General features: G+C 38.3%; 1 protein-coding gene across 1 annotated transcript in view; it reads left to right on the forward strand.

Annotated features, from left to right (window-relative positions):
• Positions 1-7,701: 7,701 nt before the first annotated feature.
• SNCG (synuclein gamma) overlaps positions 7,702-15,783 on the forward strand; it is an 81,531-nt gene continuing 73,449 nt past the window's right edge. The window contains exon 1 of the mRNA XM_033942719.1: positions 7,702-8,088. Coding sequence (XP_033798610.1) covers positions 7,968-8,088 — 121 coding nt within the window. The 5' untranslated portion in view covers positions 7,702-7,967. The remainder of the gene's footprint in view (positions 8,089-15,783) is intronic.

The raw sequence follows: 15,783 nt of genomic DNA on the forward strand, positions 1-15,783 counted from the left end.
AGATATAATTTTTTTAATTGTGCAGAGTAAATTTGTGAAGTTAGTTCACTGGATTCGATTCTATAGTCAGGAGCACGATGTTCAAGCTGCCATCTTCATCGGGCTCCACAGCACTCCTCCTCCTTTAAATTAGCCTCAATGCTTCAGTCTATGTACTTTTTATTGCACAGAGCTACATGGACTCCTGTCCTTTCCCACAAGATTAGTGTTGCCACCTCTCCCTTTTGTTGGTCCTTTAAGACACATTTGGGCTCGCTGGAGCATATGCTGTTTCTCTGCCCTCTCATACAAGATTATTGGGATAAAACTCGTAAAACTATAGCCAATATTCTATTCATACCAACTACCACTGATCACTCAAGTTTCAAGTTTATTAAAAATTTGATAAAACGCTAATCATAGATTCTAAGCATTTTACAATAAAAAATTAAAAAGGGGTCCAGTGCTATCTTTCTTTATATCTTTTATGTGGTACCGGGGATGCCTCTTTATTACCTCTTTGTTCTAGCTATCTTCACGCCTTAGCTCGCTGGGGGGTGTCAGTCTCTTTTGTTGCTTTGTTGATCCATGCTACCTGCCTTAATCCGGTACCTAACAGCAGAGAGTGTATTTTTATTGTATTTTTACTGCTTATTTGTATTTGAGCCTTTGGCCTTTCTGTTCTTCATGTTGCCCTGTTGTTGTACCCTTTCTAATAAAAATGATTACAAAAAAAAAATAAACAACAAACTTTTAATGACATAACATTACTTACATGGAACAATGGGGTAGTGGGGAGAAATACAATTTAAAAGAGAGAACATTTAAGGATAATAACATGGGGAAAGGGGAAAAATAAATTTGTATAGAAAATGAATTTTAATAGTGAAAATGAACTAGAAAAGTCCATTAGTCCAATTAACAGTTATATGTGTCTTTAAATAAAAAGCTTTTGAGGCCACCCTTGAATCTATCTAAATTCTGTTCAAACCTTAAATACGATAGTAATGAATTCCATATTGTTGGGGCTATCGTTGCAAAAGAGCAGGCCCTACGGGTACTAATAATTTATAGGGATGGGACATGAAGAAGATGCTGTGAAGCAGATTTTAGTGTTCTTGGAGGATCGTGTGGGATCAGATATTTATGGATAAAAATGGGTTCCTTAGTTTTCATGGTTTTGAAAGTGATTAAAGCAATTTTGTAATGATATGATGATGGATAGGTAGCCAGTGAGCGCTTTTTAACAAGGGAGTAACATGATCAAATTTCCCCCATATCCTCTTTGGTCACACAGATGACTCTTTGCCTTTATCGTACCATGGGGCCAAGCTCTTTTGCATGATGTACACTCTTGCCTTACAAAATGTGTTATATAACTGGAAAGATTTATCTAACACAGATCATAACGTCTGGTGGAATACATTATGCCTAATGGCTAAATATGAAAAGGCAAATGCAGAGAAGTCTGGCACTCTATCATCACATCACATCACTTGGTCACCGCTATACTCTTATTGTAATGTTTAATATAATACCTGTCCTTTGGTATATATATATGATCTAGATCTATACTTGAAACTGTATGTAATTATCATTTCAATATATTGTGTTGCATCCATCTACGTTCTTCTCACTTGTACTGGTTACATATCTTGTTATGGTTGTATCAGTATCAGCCTTATTGTGTGCATATGTTTCTATTAATGTACTGTTCTCTTACTTGAAAATTAATAAAACTTTTTTTGAACTGAAAAAAAGAATTTACATCCACAAATTTCTAAGCATATAAAGTGGTGCATGTAAATTCTAATGCGTGGATCTCAAAAGGGGGCAAGGCCATGGGAGGAGCATGGGCATGTTTTGGGTGCTCCTGATATAGAATATGCCCGATCTTCACAGAATTTAGGTCCATGCATTTACACCAGGTTTGGGTTGGCGTATATGGTTATGCCTAAATTTTAGTCACAAGACCAGTCACTATGTATGTTCTATAAATCACGTTTATTCTGCAGCAATTTTTCCAGTGCCATATACATATATATATATTTTGATGAGTTATACAGTTGGCTCAGATAGCCCAATTATATCTGGCTTCCCCAAATCTGAGCCAAATGTACAATCTATACATATAGAGATCAAATGTCAGAGGTGAGGAGTGGCCTAGTGGAAGAGCTGCTGCCTCAGTACCCTAAGGTTGTAGGATCAAATCCAAGTGCTGCTCCTTGTGACTCTGGGCAAGTCACTTAATCCTCCATTGCCTCAGGTACAAAATAAATACTAGCAAATACAGTATGTACATCACTTTGAATGTGTAATCACAAAAAAACAGTATTCAAGTCCCATTCCCTATATCTATCATTTATATGTATAAATGGCCCCACGCCAGAATGCTCTCCCCCTGCCTCTTTTTCTCTACCTATAGAACTATGGGCCAGATTCTAAAAAAGGTGTCAACAATTCACCACCAATAAAAATCTGGCACTCAATGCTATTCTACAAAGGACACTGAGATAAGCAGTTTTATAGAAGTGCATTGAATGAATTTGGTGCTCAGCTGTGGGCACTGAATTTGATACTGAACTTTCGGCGTGAAAGCTTATGCCAGCTGAAGCCTGTTATGAATCCAGGCATGCAAATTGAGTATGGATCCCCGTTATTCTTTAACAGTACACACATCTTTTGTGAACACCCTGACCTGCCATGCCCCTTTCATGGACCCAATCCCTTTTGAGTTGTGCATAATTCAATTTAGATGACCATGGTTACAGACAGTTTGTAGCCAGATCAATATCCAAATCATAATTAGTGCCAATTAAATCACTGGAGCCCATTAACTAATTATTTTGGGTATTGATCTGGATCCATGACCAATTTGGGGTGATTATAGAATCTGGGGGTATATGTATGTGACACATGTTTGTAGCACCCTGATACTGCAATGACATCTGGGTGCCCAGATCTGTTATGATGTCTCAAGGTTACTCAAGCACAGTTGCGGTTCAGTGTGAGTCTAACATTCCAAGAGAGAGGATGCCAGGAGAGTCCTCAGGTGAATCAAATAAGAAACTGGTATATTTGGAGCACTAAAGCCAAAGGAGATCCATGAATGCATGACTGCAGTTTATGGTGAGTCTGCCCCATCATCCTACAAAGTCAAATTTTGGAGAAAGCAGTTTAAATGGGGTAAAGAGTCCATTGAAGATGTCCCTCACACTGGATGGTCTGTGGAAGCAACTTTCACAGAAATGTACAAGAAAGTTGAAGATTTAATTTTGTCAGACAAACAAATAAAGGTTTCCCGAATAGCTGAAGAAATGGGCATCTTGTCAGGTACAGTTTGGAAAATAATTCATGAAAAGTTGGGCATGTCCACGGTTACTGCAAGATGGGTTCCAAGAATGCTGATGCTATGCCAGAAGGCCATGAGGCTCAAGTGCTATCAGGAGAACTTAGAGATGCTCCATGAAGACAAAGTGAATTTTTTTCATTGTTTGGTGAATGGAGATAAGACTTGGATCTACCACAGAGATCCTGAGTCCAAAATGGAGTCAATGTAGTGAAAACACAAGTCATTCCCCACCCCCAAAAAGTTCAAGACAGAAAAATCTGTAGGCAATGTCATGGCAACTGTCTTCTGGGATGATAAAGGACTTTTGCTTTTGGAGTTCATGCCATACAAGACAACCATAACTGTGGAGAGTTATGCCAACACAATAATCACTTTGTGGGAGTCAATCAAGAAGAAAAGATGAGGAAAACTCACAGCAGGTGTGTTGCTTCTTCATGACAATGCGCCAGTGCACATGTCACAACAATCACAGGCTGCCATCCGAGAATGTGGGTTTCAGCAGTTGAACCATCCACCGAGTTTTGAAGAAATCCTTCCATGGACAGCAGTTTTCAAGTGATGAAATCGTCAAAGAAGCTGTGATGTGCTGGTTTGAAGGTCAAACAGGATTCTTTTCAAAGGGGTTAAAGTCACTGCAGGAAAAGTGTATGGAGCTATCAGGGGATTATATTGAAAAATAAAACAAAATTACACCCCTCATATATAAAGTGAGGTTAAACTGAGCTTTGTTTTTGTAAGGCTACACTGTTTGCTAAAAATGTGCTGCACTGTATTTCTTGGATCTGTGTGGCCATAAGAAATATGATTGTGCATTTGTTTGCTGGTTCTTACTATTGCAATATTTATGCTGCACTTATTTCAATAAAAGTCCTTGTTAAATATAAAAAAAGAATACTAGTGTAACCCAGTATTGGTGGGTCTTATATTTTGGTCTACACAGTTCCACCAGCCATAGAGCTACTTAAATGCAGCTGAAATGTCTGTCCCATGCTCCCCTATATGCTCCCCTTGCACTTACATGCTGTGGCACTTAGGTGCACCCTTATAGATTAGCACTTAGGTCTTCTACACACATAAATGCTAATTTTTTCTGTGTTTACATATGCAAACGGGCGTGTAACCACAGGCGCCTAGTGATAGAATTGTGGATTTATATGTATAACACTATAAGAACAATTCTATAATCTATTCAAATGTATCCTAATACATTCACTAGTCATATCTAAAATTGACTATTGTAATGCCCTATAAAAAAGGTTCTACCTTAAAAGAAGCAGACTGCAAATCCTTCAAAATACCGCAAAAATAATTACAAAAAGAAAAAAATTTGATCATGTAACTCCACTCTTAAAGGAAAATCATTGGTTGCCTGTAAATCACTGAATCATGTATAAAATAGCATTACTTACATATAAAATATTAGCAAACAAAGCTCCTGCATTTTTAGAAAGATTTCTAATACCATATATTCCTGAAAAATCTTTAAGATCAGAAGAAAAATCTTTGCTAGTAAGCCCCTCGTTAAAAATAATTTATTTGAGGAGGGATACGATCTTTTCTGATACAGCCCCACAAATTTGGAATTCGCTTCCATACAACATGAGAAGAAAAAGTACTTAATAAATTTAAAAGTCTCCTAAAAAGTTGGCTGTTTAAGGACGCTTTTAACTGATTCATTTAAATTTTATAATTTTATATTGGACAAGGAGCACTGTTAAGTAAAAATTAAGTAGGTAACGTTCCCCAACCTTCTGTTTCTTTTATCCATCCCTGTTTTGTTTTAGAATTGTATTTAATCCACTTTTTTTTTTTTTTTTTGCAAATGTATCAGTCTGTTATAATTAGTCTTTATTATACTGTTTGTTGGATTTCTTTTTATTTCTTTTATTTTAATTTATAACTAATGTAAATCGCATTGGATTTGGATTTTGCGATTACATCAAATGTTTTGAATAAACTTGAAACTTAGAATAGCATTTACAGGCCCATTATTCAGCCGGTGGCAGTCAGGGTTTTGCTGATCACCGTCAATGTTAAACCCAGAAATTCAGTGCTGGGTCATGTTCAGGCACTGACATTCAATTTCTGGGTTTCAGTGCAATATTCAACTCTTAGGCCCTGATGACCAAAACTTACCATGCTTGTAACGTTTGATGCTAAACCAGTTCTAACCGGTTTAGCGTACAAGCATTTTAGCTTCCAGTGCACAAAATGGCTCTGTGCGGTCTTTTCCATGGCTCATAGCAGACTCTGAGAATACTATGGGAATGTATTACAATGTGCTCATTAGCATTAAAATAAGCACTCCAGGCGATTCCCAGACATTGCCAGGTGATACACAAAATGAAGCACCGACTTTTAATGTTACCGGCAGGTCTGGAGGTGCTGGTAGCATTGAATCAGGTGTATTAAAATATTATGGGCTGCCAATTGCATGAGAGGTGGAAGTTAAAAAAACAACAACCCAGGATCCATTCATCATATTTTTAAAGGGTTGGGGGCACCATATATATCCCACCGAAGCAGTGTAGAAAAGAAGCATATATATTTTGCTATGCTAAGCACATATATCTTGTGTTAAAAGTGTGTTTCAAGTGCTTATGTTAAAGGCGCATCTCATGCATGTTCGTTAAAAGCATATACTGGCAGTGCTGCTGCCATTTGCATGAGAGATACAAGTAAAAAAAAAAAAAAAGAGATACATTCATCATACTTTTAAAGGGTTGGGGGCACCATATATCTCCCACTAAAGCAGTGTAGAAAAAAAGTATATGATGCCAACACTAGAACAATACACAGGATTTTCACTTTGGAGTATCAAGCCCTTAACCAGTTATGAGTTACAGCATCTGTGTTTATATGGTCCTATTTGTGTGGTTAAACTAACTGATTAAGTGCTGAAAATTAACACTTAAGTGGCCAAGTGCTGACTCTGCCCTCAGAATAGGTAGTTTTGAGTTTTGCACTAACTGCTGGAAATAACCTATTAAGTCCTAAACAGGTGATTAAACAGGCATTGACTATCGACCCTATATATACCTAACTGTGAAAATGCCAGCAGTCTCTAAATCCTATTCTATATTTAATTTACATAGTATGTAACTTACATAGCATATAAATGCAAAAGGGAGGGATGTACTGAATTTCCAGGTGTTGTTAAATAGGGGACTGATTCTATAAGCGTCACTTAGCAAACGGTGCCTGTCACGTGTCAATCACTGACAGACACCATTTATAGAATCGGGCATACTAGCAAGGAACCTAAGCGCTGGAAATATAGACTAGGGTATCACAGGCCTACATTTCCAGCACCTAGGGTCCTTCGTGAACCACAGCCAGCGTCGCCTAGTGATGCGGAAGGCTGGCACTACCCCCTAACCACACCCACTGCAGGCCTTCAGCATCGCTTGGAGCCGGTAGGTACCATGGACCAAGGTGCTGGGCAGGTAGTTTTTAATTGGGTTTTAATGGTGCAACTAATTATCGTGTCACTTAAACCCAATTAAAAAAATTAAGTTAGGCGGCGGTAGGGCGGCTACCACCACCTGACTTAAAGCACCGCATTGAAAATCTGGCCCTAAGTGCCTACCACACATTCTAGGGAAACCTAAAAGGAGGCACCCAGTTGTAGAACTACCCCTTGTACATACAATATTAAATATAAAAAAAAATGCAATTATACATTTATCATGACCCCTAGAATGTCTAATGGTTTTTAATGGTTTTCATTTTAATTGACAACTTATTAAATATATGTGTGTGTATTTGTATGTGTATAAATATATATATACAATATATCATCTTGTAACATAAAGCTTTCCGCGATGCGATGAGCAGAGGAACATGAAAATGACCCAGGGGATTTAGCTATTAGCAGTTCAGAACTATAAATACAGAAACCAGTAATATATTCAACTTATTTAACAACTTCCTGCCACATCTCATGGTGAGGGGCTTTCTTTTTTGTGCCCTTCCTTGCGGATGATTTTGGGGCTGGGCTAGCTAGGGATGCTTTTGTTACTGAGTGGTACTTTTTCCCGATTGCTATGAGTTCAGGATGGTTGTTGCAGATCTCCTGTTCTTGGGCACTGACTGCAGCCTTCTGCAATACATACATCCCTTAATGGTTTATGCTTTCAGAATCCAAGCTCCCCAGAGCCCTGTTTTCTCCAGCTGAGAGCATTTGCAACATGTCCTTGAATGAGAACACTGCAGCAAAGCAGGCCTCCCTTAAAAGCTTTAACAAGCTGGAAATGTTCCAAAGGTCCCTTCACATCTCTGATGAGTCCCTCTTCCCCCTCCCCTGTACTATCTCTTTCTTTTACCCTCCCTCCCCTTCCAGTCAGCTCTTCCATTCTGTCCTAAGCAAGTAAACCCATATCATTAATATTTGAGTGCAGGATATTCCTGGGTATTGGCCAGACTGCAGTGCGTCTCATAAATAAGAGCTGGCAAGGGCTGCAAAATTGATCACACTGCCTTCATCCTGCAGAGGAATACCAGCGGGGCAAGCAAATGAGAAACAGAGCGAGAGAGAATTAAGTGCTGCAGAAGGCTACGATTGCACAGGGCAGTGCTGCTCCAGTCCGTACCCCCCAGAACCAGAGCAGAGTACCAAAGCAAGGCAGTCAACAGCATGGATGTCTTTAAGAAAGGTTTCTCCATGGCTAAGGAAGGTGTGGTAGCTGCTGCCGAGAAGACCAAAGAGGGCGTGATAGAAGCTGCAGAAAAGACTAAGGAGGGTGTGATGTACGTAGGTAAGGCACACCAAAGCTCTTTAATCTTTATTGCCTACTACTGGGGTGAATGACCTTGACAAGGACATCTTAAATACTCTCTACCCATCTGTGTGCTACCCAGCTGATTTATATGCAGAGTGAGTTTTGGGATGTAGGGATTTAAGGTCATTAAATTTGTGCTAGTGTGTAATGTAATGATGACGGAAAGGGAAAAGTAAAGAATTATACTTGAGGGTTTACAACCATTTTGAGGGCCATCATCAAATCAGTATAATTCTAATATCAAGATGCTTTTATCTCTCAGGAGCTCAAAGTACAGGATTTTTTTTTCTGCATTCAATACAATTATATAAACCAGTTCAGGTCCTGCTCTGGGCTAGTTTATAACTACCTTGCTTCCTCTTGTTCTCCTCAATCCCTTCCCTGGTATCTAGATATACTGTACTGGCAAATTCTATATAGTCCACCTAAAGTTATGTGCCAATATCGGCACTTCTAGCTGATGTAGGCATCTAACTTAATAGGCTTAATTGGCACCAATAATTGTCACTTAACACCTCATAATTGACTTTAATTGGACTTAGAATTTTTTGGGTGTCTAACCTCCAAAACACAATTCTGTAAAAAATAGATGCCTAGTCCAAAGTGCCTACCTAAAAGTGGGCGTGGTTGGGGCGGATCATGGGCATATTTTTTAACTAGGCGACAAACTTAGGCAAAGGTATTTAGGTGAACAAAAAAAAAAACCTGGCATAAATTGGGTGCAAAATCAAAACCAGCCAAACACTATGCTGTGTCCACAACTAAACTGTTATCAACCTGAACTGTGAGCTGTGCTCAAAAGTAAACTGTTACTTGTTTGAACAGTGTGCAGTGTTTACAATTAGATTGCCCCTGCCCTGTTTTAGTCTCAGCCCTTGACGCAGCCCCAGAGGGGGCGAAACATGGCCATGCTGGGCAATCGAGAATTGTCAGCGTTCATTGCAATAAAACAATTTATTTAAATATTTTTATGTTGGTCTGCTGGTTTTGTTCTTGAACCAAATCTTACCAATTTTGCAGATAGCATGCCTGTTTTTTTTTGTTGTTGTTGTTGTTGGGGGGGGGGAGACATAAATTGGGCACACCTAAAGTTAGGATACCTAGCAATGCCTAAGCCCGCTCAGGCGGCAATACAGGTGATTCTATACAGCGCGCCTTTTATAGAATCGCACCTAGCGCCGTACTGGTCGGTGCCAATTTTTTAGGTAGATTATATAGCAGTGTCCTGCAAACTTTCTCAAGCCGTGGCACACTAAACATAGCGGTTGTGGCTCGAGGCATCCAGAAGTGCACGAACATCGCCGCGATGACATCACGTGCATGCATGACATCATCACGGCAATGTCCCTGAATGTGCGAAGGCCCTCCAGACGGGCTCTGAGGGGAACAGGGTTGGAGAGGAGAGGTGCTGGCTGATTGCCTACAGGATGTGCCTTTTGCCACGCGTGGCACGTTCTGTAAGCAGTCAGTCGGCGCCTCTCCTCCTCCCCAGTCTGCCTTGGCATACCTGAAATCTCAGGAGGCACTCTTGTGTCCCATGGCACACAGTTTGCAGTACTCTGCTATATAGAATATGGCCCATAACCTTTATTGCTTGCTGCCCCAGGTGGAAGCTCACCCTTGTAAAATGTATCTGGATGCTGGAGTATGGTGCAGATCTTCTGCTCTGCTGGTTTCTCTGTTTCAGTTCTTAAAGATACGGCTCCATTTTGATGGATGTGCCGTACCTTACCGTACTCTAAATCAGAGCTTGCCCCCTTCTCTTTCTGTATAATGTTTGCTCCCCATGTTCACTCCCTTTAATATGTTTCTTTGTACCTATGAGAGGTGCATCTATCTCAAAATGATATTCACCAGGTTCCTTCAGCACTGGTGTAGTTCTAGGTTGTTTTTTTGTTCAGAGATCTTAAGTTGCCCTTTTAAAATAGTTTCTTTACCTAGTTTTAATATTTTCCTTTCTGTTTTATTCTTACATTAAATAAAAGAGAATGAAATTGGTAAGATGTAAACATTTTGCCTCTAATGTTGCTTGAGTAACCTTGAGACGTCATAACAGATCTGGGCACCCAGATGTCATTGCAGTATCAGGGTGCTACAAACATGTGTCACATACATATACCCCCAGATTTTATAATCACCCCAAATTGGTCATGGATCCAGATCAATACCCAAAATAATTAGTTAATGGGCTCCAGTGATTTAATTGGCACTAATTATGTTTCCTGCACACAGATGAAGTTTACCCCCCTCCCCCAACAAAAGTGACAGACTAATATGATAGCAACGGATTTCACAACCTGAAAAAAAGAAAAGAAACAAAATTTTATTGTAGTATCAAGGTTTGAAGCCAGTACAATACAATAATTATTACTTAGGAAGATCTGTGATATCACGTTGTCTAATTTTTAAGGATAAACAGTACCAGGAAGATTTAAGCCTCTTTTGAGATCATTTTTGGGCTAATTTAACATTGTGCCTTATCATAAAACATCATAAAGTTGGGAAATGTTTAGTGACCAGAACCATATACAAATCATCCCCATCATACTATATTGACTGCTAGGATATCGGTATCTGGAATTTATATTTTCATCGTTCCTTTTTAAACTGTTTAATACTCAGCTCTGTGTCATAGAGGAGATGCCGCTATGCTTGCTGCCTGCCCATAAGGATAAGGTTATAAGGCAATTAAAGGCAAGATATTTTAACTTTAGATTAGAAAATGCTTTTAAGTGAAGATTCAGAGATATATAATCTATATGTGATGCAAACTGGCCTGAATAGCTCTGCCTTCAAGAGTTTCTTTCATAGTGTGTGGCGCAGTGGGTAAAAGCTACAGCCTCAGCACCCTGAGGTTGTGGGTTCAAACCCACGCTGCTCCTTGTGACCCTGGGCAAGTCACTTAATCCCCCCATTGCCCCAGGTACATTAAATAGATTGTGAGCCCGCCGGGACAGACAGGGAAAAATGCTTGAGTACCTGAATAAATTCATGTAAACCGTTCTGAGCTCCCCTGGGAGAACGGTATAGAAAGAAGTGAATAAATAAAAATAAAATATGGCTCCAGAAAAAAAGAGGATAGATTGAGACATCCAGGCTTTATTTCAGTTGAAAGCAATGGAAGTAAAACCTGGATGTCTCAATCCGTCCTCCTTTTTTCTGGAGCTATATGGTAACCCTATTATTTCAAAAGAACATGCCGATTTACAAACCCTAGGATGTCTCTGGATGGAATAAAAAAAAAAAATAGTTGCACTTTAACGAGTCTGAATTGGTTAATATTTGCATAGTAGTATGTAAATACTACTGTAACCATATATTCTAATGGAGTAATAATGTGTCGTGATTACTTTGGGCTATTTTTTGAAATAAGAATAAGCAAGCTTGTTTTAGGGCTTTTAATCTCAAAACTCACCATCTGGCAAACAATGACAGACATAAGAGCTTTACTCGGGTTACCTGCACTGCTGGGATAAAAGATGTTTTGCTGAGTCATTGGGTGTGGTCCGGGATGTTTGATAATGTCTTCAGCTTCGCACAGCAGCAGATTCTACTCACTAGTATATTGAGTAGCATTTAGATTCCACCTTACGTCTTTATCTTTTTTTATTTATTCCATGTGCTTGATATACTGCAGGTGATCTTGGTAGTAACTTTATTAAATAGAAAAAAAAAAAAAAGAACATCTCTGGTAATTTCAGCATTAATTTGAACATGCCCTTCACATCATTTTCAGATTTATCCAAGTCCTTAGCACCTGCATGATTTAACGATAACCGTTAGCCACACAGAGAGGATATTTTGGTAAATTTCAAGATGTTTGGGGACCATTAACAGACTTTTGTAATGAGTAGTAAACATTTTCCCTTCATAAGATAATTGAAATGAGGGGATAGGGATGGGTGGGAGAGATGATTTTTGATATATTAATACAATGTATATTGTATAATATAATATAAATGAATATTTTTGATGTGATAGGGATGGGAGGGGAGGTTAGCTTTCATGAATGTCAGTTGATGATAATAATCGTAATAGTAATACAAGTGATGTTTTTTCAATTCAAATGTTATTTCTTGATACACTTGATGTAAGTTGTAAAATGAATAAAAATTCTATAAACAATCACCGACTGAAACCATTGTTTCTTCTGGAGAATTAAAATAGGCAATATAATTCAGCCTAGTTCTAAACTTTCTAAGCCACAAATTACCTGTATTCCCATTTGAAGGCATTCTTCTGCTTTTTGGAAATCCCTGTCGTCATAAGACAAATGGCAAATCTAGAAAGTAACATCTGTTTTTGCATGTCACTTTCATATGGCCTTTTATTTTTAGAAGTTGTTTCTTAAAGTTGTTTTTTTCCCCCCAAAATGAATTTAGCTGACATAGGTAAATAATTAAGAACAAAAATTCAGGACACTGTGGGAAACATAATAAAAAAATATAAATGTCCAAAAAAGCATCCTAAATTGGCACTTGGATGTCCTAATTATTGCTAATAATTAGTGCCAATAATTGAAACTGCCTTTCTGGATGTTTAGTGAGGTGTCCCAGCCTCTGTGCGTCCAGAGATTGAGATGGGCGTGGTGAAGTCATGTTATAGGTGGGCTTTGGGCATGCATAAGGACGGGCTAGGCTTGGATGTCTTGCAGTGATAATCAAATGTTTTGTAAGACATCTTGGACGGAATTTAGACGTTTGGAGCCAGACCTGTTTTAGAAGCATCTAAGTGCCATAAAGGTGCCCAAACTGACTAGATGAACACTGCATGCATTAAAGTAACACACGGCCACACTCCCCCAGTGCTCTCTGACCCCCTTCTACCACACAAAAATGAGAACTAAAAGGTACATACCTGACTCTTAAAACAGCAGCATCTGGTATGGGAAAGCCTAGTAGAACATCATACAGGTGTCTTAATCTAACCACAACATCTATGATATTAAGTATGAGCCCATCAAAATCCACCCAAACCCTACTTTACTGCCACCTGGAGCTATAAGGGTTATTGAGATGATAAACAGGTGGGTATAGTAGGTTTTGGGGATGTTTTTGGGGGGGGGGGCTTACCATAAATTATAAGGGGGTTATGGTGATATATACATCTGACACCGTTTCAGTAAAGCAACATCCACAATGGAGACAGATACCTCTGCACAATAGCAACAAAAACCAAAGGAAAAAAGCAGAGCATGCCTGGTCTTCAAAAACCCTCTTTATTAGCAAAGAATGATAAAACAGGCTTGCCAATCAAAAGGATGGATGTTTCACAAGTCATGGATTCGACACGGACCGTGTTTCAGTCGAAATGCCTGCATCAGGAGTACTAAAAGTAAATAACAAACCCAAAGTGAAATCCAAATTCTTGACTGTGCCAAAGTAAACCAAACAGAATCACAGTGTTTCTTCCACTTAAGAGAAGTACACTTTCAGTGAAGTTCACAGCAGTAACTTCTAAAATGCCCCACTGCTCTGTTGGGATGTCTATGTGGCCAGTCCATTACAATGTTGGCACCTCCCATGCCCAAATGGTCTGGATTAGGACATTTTGAACATGGATGTTTTTGTATTCAAAAATGGCCCAAAAAGTTAGAAATTCTAAAGGCCAAGATGTCCAAATAGGTCATTTAAAAAAAAAATTAGACATCTAGCGTTTTCGAAAATGGATGTTTCCCCATCCTGATATTTGGACGTCTTATGGGAAACGTCCAAAGTTGGACTTAGATGCCCTATCAAAAATGCCCCTCTGTGTAGCTTTGTGCTAGATGCTAGGGGTAATTGTAGGAATCCAAAGGGAGCTTGGGTACATGTTAGAGAATGACAGAGGGACAAATTTTTCCCCGTTCCCACAGGAACTCAATTACCCTGTCCCGTCCCTGTGAGTTTTGTCACTAGTTTTGTCGCTGTCCCTGTCCATGCAAGCTCTGCCTTAATCGCACAGGCTTCCAACACTTATGATTTTAAAGTGTTTGAGGCTTGTGCAGATGAGGACAGAGTTTGCAGGCATGGGGCAGAGGCAGGAAAAAAATTTGCCCCTCCTTTTCTGAGCCAAAGCGTCGAGGATCCTAAAGTGCAGTCGTGGTGACCAAGTGGCTGAGCTCAACACCTGGCCAGAAAAGGAGGAAAGTCAGAAGAAAAATTAACACTAGCCACTCTTAACTTGGGTTTTAAGAGAACTGACTAGGACTAAATGGTTTGAAAATCAGATAAAATATACTAAGGTTATAAACATGATAATGAGTAACAAGACTAGATGGAAAGTGCACAAACAAATTTATTGCACTTATTCAATAAATATTTTCTGTAAAATTTTAAAAACAGATAAAATTTTTTAATAAGTTATAAAATGCTTAACAGTATAATTTAATAACATATGCCTAACTGGATCTAATGTGTTTCAGCATTCACTATTTATCACAATTACCTATTGATGAGTGAACAGCAGTGGTTTTCTTTATAGTACAGAAACTTTTTTTTTAATTTAAAAGAAGACTAAACTTTTCTTTCTATTTCACAGTCCCTCAGGGTCATAAATGTCATTTAAAGTCATAGAGTCTTAACTTCAGGTAGGCAAAGTTTTTTCTCAGTAAAAATTAAAATTACTTTTCTGTCTTTGTTGAGTTTTACTTTTCTTTGTTCTTCATTCTTCAATCTTCAAGCCTCTTTCCTTCATCTGTTCATCCTTCCTACACCTCTCTAAGTCAAATAAATATAAGAGGAAAAACACCCTCACTCCCTATATGTGGGTATCTTAAGTTTGCCGGTCAGCTCAGGATACCTAAGAACTGTTCCAGTAAATGAGTTTAAAAGAAGCAAAAATGGTTTCTATAACTAGAATTCTATCTAAACTATTTCAATTTTTTCCTTAAACTATTGTGGCAGACTGAGTTTTCTTCACTCTAATTCTTCCATTTTCTTAGGCAGACATTAAAACATATACATTTTTGCACCTCACAATTTGTCTTCAATCTGTTCCACAATCTGTTGTTCGTACACACAATTTTTTTTTTTAAATGAAAGTTTCATTCATAGAACACGCTTTCTATCTCACTTACTTTCACTTACACACAGAACAAAACCAGAACCTTTTTCTCTTCTTCAAAGCCAACTGAGTCTGTTCAACTGTCACAAGCCAGTCGATGTCCCTGCGGACTTGGACAGCCAATCAGAAGCATTCTTACATCAGAATAGACTCTCAACACATTCTAATTACAGTTTAGAATCTGTTTTAATACCTAAAGCATTCAATTTTAAAACCAAATCACTGAATTTAACCAAAAGCATTCTCTTAAACAATATTCTGTGAAAACATTTCAACATTAAACTTGCTGGAATTATATCCCACTTCCTATCAGCATGTGTCATCTTAAAGGAACAGTAATTACTTTTAACTGGAAGAACTGGAGTAAATTAAATTATAATTTTTTGGTGGAATTCATTATGTCATATGTATAAAATAGAAAGAGTAATAGCAACACAGCAAGGATATATTAGGAAATTTCAAGATGTGTGGGAGCCATTAACAAAATTTTGTAATGATTAGTTGTTACTTTTCCCTTAATTCTTAAATAGATTAAATTATAATTTTTGGTGGAACTCCTTATGTCATATTTATAAAATGGAGAGACTTATTGCAATACAACAGGGTTGTTTCAGGAAATTTCAAGAT

Source organism: Geotrypetes seraphini, chromosome 4 (assembly GCF_902459505.1).
Source record: "Geotrypetes seraphini chromosome 4, aGeoSer1.1, whole genome shotgun sequence".
In the NCBI taxonomy this organism is placed as follows: Eukaryota; Metazoa; Chordata; class Amphibia; order Gymnophiona; family Dermophiidae; genus Geotrypetes; species Geotrypetes seraphini.